This window comes from Pelodiscus sinensis, chromosome 9 (assembly GCF_052426305.1).
Source record: "Pelodiscus sinensis isolate ZL-2025 chromosome 9, ASM5242630v1, whole genome shotgun sequence".
Taxonomy (NCBI): Eukaryota; Metazoa; Chordata; order Testudines; family Trionychidae; genus Pelodiscus; species Pelodiscus sinensis.
In genome coordinates this window covers 49,115,713-49,128,066 of record NC_143060.1, presented here as the reverse complement: position 1 = coordinate 49,128,066, position 12,354 = coordinate 49,115,713, and the positions used below count along the sequence as shown (strand labels likewise).

Below are 12,354 nucleotides of genomic sequence, written 5' to 3'. Positions count from 1 at the left end.
TGAAACATGAGGCTAATCATTGTTTCCAAATATATTTATCTGCATTAATCATGATATTAATATAGGCCATATAAACACTGAATCCCTCTTGATAACTTCTTGGCCTCAACCATTTCCAATGTCAATCAGTTGTCCCATCTAACTGTGTGTATTTCCTTTTATTAGTTTGAATTTTATACTTTGAAATTACATTGGATGTTCAGGAAATGCTGAATTTCAAGGAAATGCATGTTCCAAAAACAAATTCAATGGGTTTTGAACTCCCGTGAGAAATATTTAGATTTCTAACAATATAATCTCTGCATTCCCGAGTTCAAAATACTGTTACAAAACAATACGACAACAAAAATTGTATTTGAATAGTGAAGCATCTTTACCTACTATCAGGTATACTTACAGTTAGAAACATTGAAAAAAACATAGGCTTTGTTTTAGAAAACATCATCTTACCCTCACAAACTGGTATTTCTGTCCAGTTTCCATTGTCGCAGAAAGATTTATTTTGCCCTCTCAACGAATAAAGCTTTTGACATGTGTACTCCACAAAAGAGCCTGAGGTGTACTCTTTTTGGGAAAAAGTAGTTATATCTCCATTAGCAACAACAGGAGAGCGTCCACATTTCTTTCCTGCCTCTAAGCAAAAACAAAACAAAACAAAAATAACACTTGATGCACAAACATTGCTTGCTTCCCCTTAAGGCTACTTTGGATGAGATTTTCTTCATTATCTTCCCTTCATTTCATGTGATCTATAGACAGTGTCTGCAAATTACCATACTTACCAGAGATACACAATGGAAAATCCATGTGCCCATCAGAACACTTCCTGTTTGAGGGCACCATGAGGACATATCCTTCACTGCAAGAAAATTCCACAACTTGATCATTTAGAATCATTACTGTACGTCTACGGCCACTAGGCAGAAGCAGTTTTTTCTCCTCAAGCTGCTGTTTTGTGATAGTGCATGGTGCTAAATGAAAACAGGAAAAATTAAAGCAACATATTACTCATCACAAACCTTTAAGTTAATCCGTCCCAAAAATCAAAATCAGATTACATAAAATTAAAACTTTTTTATTTTTAATCTTTCACCATAATAAGAATCTCCTGTATGCTGTGGACTCAGAAAGCAATTATGTCACATACCAAAATAATCCATTACCTAAATCTCATTATTAATTTCATGAGTCTGCATTAGATATGGGACCTAATCCTACTTTCATTGGATACACCTAACATTTTTCAAACAACGGTAAAAGGGAGATGATGACGTGTTGTCTGCAAAGTAGCTGTTGCTGATTGAACATTTGGAACTGAAGTTACTGGAGAAGTCACAGAAGAAAATGCAAAGGTAAATTCAAATGACCGCTCTAAAATGACCACCTTTATTAAGCAGTTACTTTTATCGGGAGTTTATCCATAAGCACCTCAATATATACTGAATCCAATTCTGTTTAATTTTTATCAGGAGATCATTTCTGTTGACTCATTTTTATTAGTTCCTTGATGGATCACTTTTCTTGGGTTTCATTTTACTAGTGAAAATGTGCCACATGAGTTAAATTTATAACCAAGAATTTTAGTTGTAAAGGCTCAGTCAAATATACACAACACAAGGGTAAAGATTTACATGTCTTGGAAGGTGTATGTGGGAGAGGAAAGCAGTGGTTTAAAGGTTTGCCTTGTTACATTAAGTTATTAGGCTTTCTAATTTTTTTAATTACCAAAGATTTCAAATTACTATTTATAAATTGTCCTAAGAACTGGAGGAGGGAACGTCTGAACATAGATTACTGGGAGCGTGGGAAGTCAAGCCCCAAGAGGCGAGTTGTGTGAAGGAATTTGAAGGAGGAAATCTGCTCCAGGAATAAGGAATGAAGGTGACTCCACAGTTGTCAGCCGACGGTCAGGGCAGTGTGTGTGGGTATGTCTCCTAAGTCTTTGACTGCTAAGACACGAAGTCTCGTCGCAGCGGGCAGCCCAGAAGGCCGAGGTCCCGGCGCAGAGGGTAGCCAAACAGGCTAACAGACGCCCCAGTGTGTAGGAAGAGCTTATCACACCTTAGATTTTAGCTGCTAGAACACAAAGTTCCTTCCGCAGCGGGCAGCCTGGGAAAAGCTGGAAAGGTGCCCCAACGGATCTTGTCACCTGGGAGTTGACACAGATCCAAATGCCCAAGCTCTCCCTATGTCTGTCCCTTTATGACCGGCTGAAGTTCTTTTAAATTGTGCTTGGTTCTATTACAGCAACTGAAGGAGTCAGGTTAAAACTTAAACAGTTACAGGTTTATTAAAGGAACTTATAAATCATATGGTTACAATGGCTATTGCTCTATTTCTTAATTGCTAGCAAAATATATATATAGATCTTAAAAAGTGGTTACAGGAAAAGGTAAAGATAGAAAATAGAAATAATGGTACCAAATGACAGCTTAATCTTTAAAGAGCTCTAACACTACGTATATATACTTAAACAAAGGACCACATCCAGGTACAATTTTTACCCCCTTCTCTGCCTCTCGACTCCAGCGTGTCAGGCCAGGGCCGGTCTCTCAATTCCTCGGAAAGATGAATACGAGGTGGGCGTCCCCTCTGGAACCTCGGGAGGTCAAACACCAAACCCGACCAGCAGATAGGTGGTAGATTGACACACAAAGTCAGTGTGCTGCTGGACTCATCTTTATACCCCTGGGGGCCCGTATTCTCTTTCTTATCTTAAGAGGCCAAATTTTACTGGTCCATTTTGTGGTGCCAGTTCTTACAAGCAAGTTTCAAGTTAATTTACACTTGTAAGAGAGGAAGATAGCTAAATTAGGAGTGCCGGATGTTCTTGTTGGGCGGGAGATTCCTCCCCCCGTGGACGGTTGTGTGTTCGTATCAATATGGGTTAAGTCAAGGGCACGATATACAGCCTCTTGGTCAACAATTAGTTTGACCACCCTCCTATCTCTGCTTACAGTTGGTCACGGTCACTGAGCCAGCATATCTAAATCTCCTGCTCCAAGATTTTCAAAGAATATGCTGTTTTCCTGCATGGTTTCAAGCAGACAAAGATGGATGTTAAAATGGGGGTTCACGTCTGGCTACAACAGTCATTAGAATGTTAATGTATATGCTAAGTGATAACACAGTGAACCCACTGGCAAGACAATGCTGTAAAATCCAGTGACAGAAATTAAATACATAACTTGGTTTCTTCCTTGACAGATACCTGTGTCAGAATGCACTGTGATACCAATGGTAATGGCACACCAACCACATTCCTACAATACTGGAAAAACAAAGAATTCCTCTGGCCTCTGAGTGACACTACATAAATTCACCTCAGCTTTGGGAAATACAATTAAAATTCAAATTTCTTTTTACCCAGACATTTTGGAGGTGGTGTCCAGTTTCTCCCATTGCACTTTATCCATTGTGATCCTGCCAGTGTGTATCCAGGGTTGCAGCCATACTGCACTGTGTCACTCTCCACATACTGCAGTTTCTCACCACTAATAACGTTGCCAAAATCAACATCAGGTGGCTGTTCACATACTGGCACTAAACAAACCAAACACACAACATTATTCATTAGAGGTGCAGTTTGGGAATATAAGCAGCTGAAAAAGTGTCTCCGCCTATTTTGTTGGCTTGCACAGCAGTGCTCAGGTAAATTTTAGATTGAATAAATGTTTCCAGAAGATTAATTTTAGCTAAAATATAATACCTTTATCTTTCCCCCTTTATTTATCTAAATAAACCTCCACTGAAAGAGGTAAAAAAGAATTAATTTAGGACATCTTTTCCTACTTAAAAACCTATTCCATGTTGGTGAAATGATAAACTGTAAAAACCTGTAAATCTTGTCACAGCCACACTGGTCAATGCATGCAAATCTAAAATATATCCTAGGGCTCTGGGAAAGGGGAGGGAGTACTACAGAGAAAAGTAGACAAAGGCTACTGTTGAAATCAGATATTCCAATTTGCAGGGGAGGAGTCTGAAAATTGTCCAAATATCAGAACCCTTCCCACTCAAATCTAAAAAAAAACCCTGCAAAGTCTGCATTCAAAACAATTCTGTCTAATCTAGACTAGTCAACTTAAGTATTTATTATGAGCCCTGTTTTTAATTATTTCTATATTTGATTTTAGATGCATTAGGTCCAAACCTGCACATGTACTTGGAATCTAGAGGTCAATTCACCAGTGTTCTCAACTACCATTTTGCTAAGTCTTTTAGAAAAGAAATCCCTCAGCAATCCCTCAGAAATCCCTCACCAACACACTCAAATTCTGGGAAATCTAGCTCCATTGACTGAAAAATGCTGAGGTCTGGTCAAATGTTAACCAAACAGATTATGACAGAAATATTCAAAGACACCTAAAAGATGAATGAGAACTGTTATGTTACCCCCAAAAAATTCCCACTAGAGACCACCCAGGTTTACACTAGTATGGGTTTATTGTTTGAGGAATTAGCACTCCACTATACGCACTACAAAAATAGAGCTGCCCCCAAAGGTTTAAATGAAAGGGGATAGAGCTGCTACCAAAGGTTTAAACTAAAGAAGATACAGAGCTCTCTCTCTCTTACACACACACACACACATACACACACAAACAAACAAGTGCACACAAACCTGCATTCATGCACTCATTCACACACATTCATTCCTCCCCTCAGGCACTCACACACTTACACAGTCATATGGGTTGCAGAAGGAACCAAGGCATGTTGGTTCTGGAGGGTCTGTCTGCTGATCATAGCTCAGGAAGCTTGTCAGGAGAAGAGACAGTGGCTGTAGAGCGGAGTTTCTCAGGAGCAGGGGAAGAAAGAGAGAGGAGTCTCATATGTGCTCCCTCTCCTTATATTGTGTCTGAATGGCTCCTGTGACTCATTCACTTTGTCATCACTTCCCTTTATCCAGCAAAGCATTAGTCTGTGATGACTCATCACCATGTGTTCCAATCTTGCTTTGCAACTTCAAAAACACACTCACGCTCTCTCTCCATTCACTCAGGGGATAATGCAGTTTAGAGCAAGTTACAAGCAAGGTGGCTGAGAGTTACAAAATTTACAAAATTGCAGCTTTCAGTAAGTTTCTGAAAGTTACAAAGATTACAAAGTTTTACAAAGATTACAGCAAGTTGCAAGGTTTGACAAAGATTATGACGAGTTGCAGTTTAAACTTTAGACCTTACAGTTAGTGTATTTTTAGCAAATGCATGTATAAAATCAAGTAAGCTCAGGTGAAGGCTTTTTTATGCAACAATTATTAATTTCAGTGAGTATTGCACATCTAAAATCTTAGGGGATTTTGGCAATCTCAGACCAGATAGATACATTATTTGATCATCTAATCCTAACATGCATGAATCACTCACCTAAACCTGTAAATGGTGATGCTTTAGGCATTTTTGTCTTGCCCTACTTGTATTTGTCACCCCATCAGTTGCTCCTCTTAATTTAAGGCTTTTGTATGGGCTCTACTTACAAGAGCAGAGCCTTCACCTTAGCCCTTTGGTTTGACCATTTGAATGTAAAGGAAACTGCTACAAATAAAATTCAATGGTCGTAAGGCTGAGATTGCCATGTTTTGATTCAAGCATTTAGAATGATTGTAGCTGTTCATATTTTTACTGAATTAACATACCAATTAATATCACGATTTGTTATTTCTCAATGTTAATATTTCCTTCATAACACAAACACAATCTGTTCATGTAAGTAAAACTCAGTGTGAATTTCTTTGGGGAACTTCGACCAAAGTCTGATCAACTGTTTTCATTACTCAGTACAAAATAAGTGACCTCATTAACAAATTTTAGATTTTAATAAAGCAAACCCAGTACAGATCTAAAACCTCAAGCTCTACATACTCTTGATTCTTACTGAGGAATTAATGTCTCCTAACATACAAACAATTAGCTGAGACAGTGAAATTATAAACAACTGATCACAGCACAGGGTGCGGGCACCTCATGCCATATTCTATGCAGATTTTAGTGTACATGGAATCCAGTTATCTAGATGTGCATGTGTGAAGAAATGTATATCTTCCAGAAGGAAAGGCACTGAACTACTGAGCGATTTAGTTACCATGGATTCTTTGAGCAAAAACGGCCTGTGCTGAATTAAAAGTTATGGTTCAAATGGCTCCCTCATTGTATCAAAAACATTAACCCAGTCTCCCAGAAAGTCATCCCCTCCTGGCTAGTTCATTGCATGATGTCATGGAAAAGAACTCAGAGGCTATGTTTAAATTACAGGCTTCTTTCAGAAGAAGTTTTTCCAGAAGAGATCTTCCTGAAAAACTTCTTCCAAAAGAGAGCATCCACACTGCCAAAGTGCATTGAAAAAGCTATCTGCACTGAATGGACCCTATCTCGCATTTAAGCTGTGATTAGTATCAATGGAGTGGCCACCAGGGCACCTGTGCTTTTTCCTCTTTCCTCTTCTTTTGAAAGTACTCCCTCTTCCCCATCCACACCCGCCTTTTTCCAAAAGAAATCTTTCAGAAAAACACTTCTTCCTCATAGAATGAGGAATACCAATGTCAGAAAACCACCTCTGTTCTTTTGATTTTGTTTCAGAAGAACGCAATTCCAGTGCGGATGTAATTAAAGCTTTTTCAGAAAAATACCCGTTTTTAAAAAAAAGCACTGTAGTATAGACATACCCAGAATGTCTAGTATCAAAAATGAAATGTACCCTTCTCTACAGAGCTCAATGCACCATTTATTGGTATTTCTAAAGTATCTATTCCTTATATCAGGCCTATATACCATAATTTCTACAATCAGCATAACATTACACTAGAGCTACGTCTAGACTGGCCCCTTCTCCGGAAGAGGCATGCAAAGCAGGCAAGTCAGAATAGGGAAATCCCCGGGGGATTTAAATATCCCCCACGGGATTTAAATAAACATGGCCACCGCTTTTTTTCCGGCTTGGGGAAAAGCCGGAAAAAAGCATCTAGATTGGCGCGATCCTCCGGAATAAAGCCCTTTTCTGGAGAATCTCTTATTCCTACTTGCATGCCTCTTCCGGAGAAGGGGCCAGTCTAGACGTAGCCTAGGAGTAGGATGAAAAGAAAACAATTGCTAAACAAACATGAATTCTGTTGAAAACAGAAAACATATTTGAGTGCCTTAGTAAACTGTACCAGTGGCCAAGATTACTGTGATAACATACAAAGAAGAACTAGGGACATACTTTTACATTGGGACTCTCTCTGAATTATTTTGAGGTATTCACTTAGCCTTGTTTTATTAGGCAGTAGATACAGTGAATAGTCTCTAGAACAACACAAAAGTAAGGCTTCATAACTAACCTTCCATCTCTCATCTCAATGTTCTCATTCACTCTCCTCCATTTATCACTAATATCCCTATTTATTATGTTCCATGAATCTGTACTCGTAAAATGGGACTGAGGGTCCTTTAATTTATTTTGCATCTTACCTTCTCCCATAGCATAGAATGCCCACAGTATCTGAGCGATGATACATCTCAGCAAAGTCATGTTTCTGCTGGATAAAATACACCCAGCACTGGTAATGCCTGACAGAGAGTTCTGCTGTTTTCTTGATCCTGTCCTCCACAAATGAAGACTGTTTTTCCTTTCTACTCCCTCCGGTTGCACTCCCCACCTCTTCTCTTGCAACATCAGATTCCAGAGATAACAGATGTAAAGTCCATCGTGAATACAGTACAAGTTGCATGTTTGTTTCTCAGTGCTCTCCTTAAACAGAGGTTTCCCTGTACATCATTTCCCAACTCTATGACCCACCCCTTGTTTTGCGCAGGCCACAAGTTTTGATCAGCCATTTGCTGGGTCACCCCCTCTCTGAAGGTGAGACGACCAGTGAGTACCAGTGCTCTTCCCTCCTCAAAGGCAGCACCAAAAGGAGGTGGGCTGGCAGGAACCATGAATAGAACACCAAGGTTATTGCTGTGCTAGAAATGGAATGCAGGCTGATCTATTGAGCAAACCAGGAGCCTGGAGCAACATTTGGGCAGTGTTTACATTACACTTTATTTTTTAATCGCTTACCTCATAATAACTGGCAGAGAAACTCTTGTGAAGCCCAAATCTGAGATCACATTTGCCAGTGGTATTGTGCAAGGTTTACTATTTATCAGTCATTGATCTCACAGGACACACAGGACTTTGGTTTATAGAGTGAGGAGGAGCTTATTCCGGTAAATCTCGTTTTGGAGGAACTGCCCAGCAACAGTTAAAGTCTATTAATACTCATTACATATTCATATTCATAGGCTAAAATGAAGGAAAGACATATATGATCCCCTAGGAGCCACCCATACTAATGTAAAGTTATTCCCATATTACACTTTCTAGTATTTTCTCCAGTCTAATTGCAGAAGAAAGAAAGAAAGAAAGAAAGAAAGAAAGAAAGAAAGAAAGAAAGAAAGAAAGAAAGAAAGAAAGAAAGAAAGAAAGAAAGAAAGAAAGCTAACTCTGTGTGGGAATCCATGACATATCTAATAATACTTCAAAAAATCACTATTCCTACATGCTCAGAAGAGACTTGTTAAGAACATAAAAACAGCTATACTGGGTCAGACCAAAGGTTCATTTAGCCCAGTATCCTGTCTGCTGACAGTGGCCAATACCAGATGCCCCAGAGGGCACCCATTTCTAGACAGAGGCTAGGGACTCCCTATCACTTTTTAAATGATTCCTAACATTCTATTTCCTTTTTTGACTGCTGCTGCACACACTGTGGATGTTTTCAGAGAACTATCCACAGTAACTCTAAGATCTCTCCCTTGAGTAGTTGTAGCCAGTGCTTTTCTTGTGACAGTACTGCCCAGAATGGCGTACCATCACCTATTTTCCCAGCCCAACAAGCCTAACTTGTTTTTTTGCTCAACAAGTTTTCCCCACAGTACCGGCACTTTTTTTTCTTATAAAAAAAAAGCACTGGTTGTAGCCAAATTAGTCTCCATCATATTGTGTATGTATAGTTGGGATTATTTATTCCACAGTGTATTACTTTACATTTAGCAACATGAAAATTTCATTTGCCATTCTCTTGCCCAATCACTCAGTTTGGTGAGATCTTTTTGAAGATCTTCACAATCTGCTTTGGTCTTAACTATCTTGAGCAGTTTGGTATCATCTGCAAATTTTGCCACCTAACTGTTGACCCCTTTCTCTAGATCATTTATAAATCAGTTGAATAGGATTGGTCCCAGGATAGACCCTCGGGGGACCCCATTAGTTACTTCTCTACACTTAGAAAACGTACTATTTATTCTTACCCTTTGTTTCCTATCTTTTAACCAGTTATCAGTTCATGAAAGTACCTTCCCTCTTATCCCATGACAACTTATTTTACTGAAGAGCCTTTGGCGAGGGACCTTGTCAAAGGCTTTCTGGAAATTTAAGTATACTATACTGGCTCCACCTTGTCCACATGTTTGTTGACCCCCTCAAAGAACTCTAGCAGATTAGTATGGCATGATTTCCCTTGACAGAAACTATGTTGACATTTTCCTCAACAAATTATGTTTATGTGTCTGACAATTTTATTCTTTACTATAGTTTCAATTAATTTGCCCAGTACTGACGTTAGACTTACCAGTCTATAATTTCCAGGATCACCTCTTTCCAGGATCACCCTTTTTAAATATTGGTGTCATGTTAGCGATCTTCAAGTTATTAGATATGGAAATTGAGTTAAAGGATGGGTTATCAACTACAGTTCTGCAATATCCCATTTCAGTAGTTTCAGACTCTTGGGTGAATGCCATCTGGTCCCTTTGACTTATGGTTAAGTTTATCAATTTGTTCCAAAACTTCCTTTAATGACACCTCAATCTGGGACAATTCCTCAGATTTGTCACCTAAAAAGAATGGCTCAGGTTTAGGAATCTCTCCAATATCCTCAGCCTTGAAGACTGAAGCAAATAATTCATTTAAGTTTCTCCGCAATGACTTTATCATCTTTGAGTGCTCCTTTAGTATTTCGATCATCCAAGGGCCCCACTGGGTGTTTAGCCAACTTCCGGCTTCTGATGTACTTAAAAAACATTTTGATACTGCTTTTGGAGTTTTTAGCTAGCTATTCTTCAAACTCCTTTTTGCCTTTTCTTATTATTTTTTTATACTTAATTTGACAAAAATTATGCTCTTTTCTATTTTCCTCACTAGGATTTGACTTCCATTCTTTAAAAGATATCTTTTTCTCTGTCACTGCTTCTTTGATTTGGTTTTTAAACCACAGTAGCACTTTCTTTGGTTCTCTTACTGTGTTTTTTAATTTGGGGTATACATTTAAATTGGGCCTCTATAATAGTGTCTTTGAAAGGTTTCCATGTAGCTTGCAGAGATTTTACTTTTGTTACTGTACCTTTTAATTTCTGTTTAACTTCCTCATTTTTGTGTAGTTCCCCCTTTCTGAAATTAAATGCTACCGTGTTGGGCTGCTGAGGTGTTTTTCTCGCCATAGGGATGTTAAATTTTATTACATTATTGTCACTCTTTCCAAGCTGTCCAGTTATATTTTCCTCTTGAACCAGATCCTGTGTTACACTTAGGCTATTCTTGATTTAGTCCTATCTCTTTTTGGATTCCAGAACCAGCTGCTCCAAAAAGCAGTCATTTAAGGTATCAAGAAATTGGTACATGTACCTATGTCAATATGGGGATAGTTAAAATCCCCCACTATTACTGAGTTTTTTATTTTAATAGCCTCTAATTTCCCTTAGCATTCCATAGTCACTATCACTGTCCTTATCAGGTTGTCGATAATATATCCCTCATACTATATTCTTATTATTGGAGCATAGAATTACTATTCACAGAGATTCTATGGAACATTTTGGATCATTTCAGATTTTTACTTCATTTGATTCTACATTTTCTTTCATGTACAATGCCAGTCCCTCACCAGGACAACTTGTTCTGTCCTTCTGTTATATTTTGTACCCTGGTATGACTGTGTCCCATTGATTGTCCTCATTCCACCAAGTTTCCATGATGCCTATTATACCAATATCCTCCTTTAAAATTAGGCACTCTAGTTCACCCATTTTACTATTTAGACTTCTAGCATTTGTGTATAAGCATTAAATAATTTGTCACTGCCATCTGTCTGCCATCTCCTGATGTGCTATTTGATTGTGTCTCGTCTGATCTGATCCGACCCATACTTCCTACCTCTCCTCCTGACTAGAACATAGAGCATTTCTATTAATAGATCCTCCCCTAAGAAATCTCTATCCTATCTATGTGCTCCTCCGCACCTTTCAGCTTTTCCCCTGCCCTTTAGTTGTTCAAGTTAGACAACTAAATTCACCAAAGATTCTGTCTGCACTGGGCTATCTCCACTATGAAGTCATGCACCATTGGTTACAAAAAACTGAGACAGTACCTGTCTCGTGTACTGTCAGGTAAACTGAAGGATAAGTGAGAATGAGCCTGATTTGAATAAAATGGAATGAGAAATGGTGTTTCAAGAGCAAGAGCAGATGAAGAATAGAAGCAAGGAAGTTTTGGCAACCAGAAAGTGTAAGAGGAGGAATTTTATTGGGGGAATTTCAGGTTTAAAAATATACAGGAGCATCTTTATGATGGGTGCTATAGAAACAGGTTGAAAATCACAGCTCCTGACCTAGATGACTTACAGTCTGAATTATAAAGACAAAGGGTGAATTAGAAATATAGAGCTCAGAAAACAAAATAACCAATATATTACCTAAGTGGGGGAAAATGTCCACTGATCTCTGGCCCTATCTATGATACTAACTGAACAGAATAGTTGTGTGTTACATATGTTTTCTGGCTGGCCCAATTCTTTATTCAGGCTGCTGATGTCCATGCAGTGTACCTTCATTTCCTTTCCTTCTGAAGCTGATTTTGTAGCTCCTTCAGTCCTTCTTGTAACTGTTAAGAAGATCCATACTGGGGATCCTTATTGGGGAAAGTTTTCATGATCTCCCTGAATTCCTGGGAAACCTATCCATGAGGAGCAGACTTCTAGTCACTTACTTTATCCGTCCATTCCACACTGGGAGTGTGGATTTTTCAATCTTCTCAATCACCTAGAGACATTGTAGTTGCTGCCCCCAACAAATATTTTATCTCAGATGACAAACCATGTCTCATACCGTTATAGGAAACCCCCCCAATGTTAATTTCCTTTGTGAAATCTCAAATCCTGTTTCAGGTCTTGTTTATATTTCTTTTGACCATCTTTGATGTACCTTATTTTGGGCAGAGTGGTTAGTCATTATACATGGGCTTCCACTGTGCTGGCTGTGTTAAGAACAGAAATTAGGGATAGAGTCAGGTTTTCTATAAGCAAAGGATGTAAATAGTCCTGATTCTCTGAAAGTAAAA

General features: G+C 38.7%; 1 protein-coding gene across 3 annotated transcripts in view; it reads right to left on the bottom strand.

The window, feature by feature from the left end:
- The window catches only part of LOC102449075 (complement factor H-related protein 5-like), a 47,023-nt gene extending 39,237 nt beyond the window's left edge, over positions 1 to 7,786 (bottom strand). Inside the window, exons 1-4 of one of the 3 annotated variants that reach the window (XM_075936703.2) lie at positions 7,449 to 7,786; positions 3,367 to 3,543; positions 783 to 971; positions 451 to 633 (exon numbers count right to left, since the gene is read on the bottom strand). In XM_075936703.2, coding sequence (XP_075792818.2) covers positions 451 to 633; positions 783 to 971; positions 3,367 to 3,543; positions 7,449 to 7,653 — 754 coding nt within the window. In that variant the 5' untranslated portion in view covers positions 7,654 to 7,786. Of the gene's footprint in view, positions 1 to 450; positions 634 to 782; positions 972 to 3,366; positions 3,544 to 4,684; positions 4,830 to 7,448 lie in introns of those variants that run through there. The other 2 variants (XM_006110178.5, XM_075936704.2) reach the window with 2 other exon arrangements.
- Between the last annotated feature and the right edge of the window lie 4,568 nt (positions 7,787 to 12,354).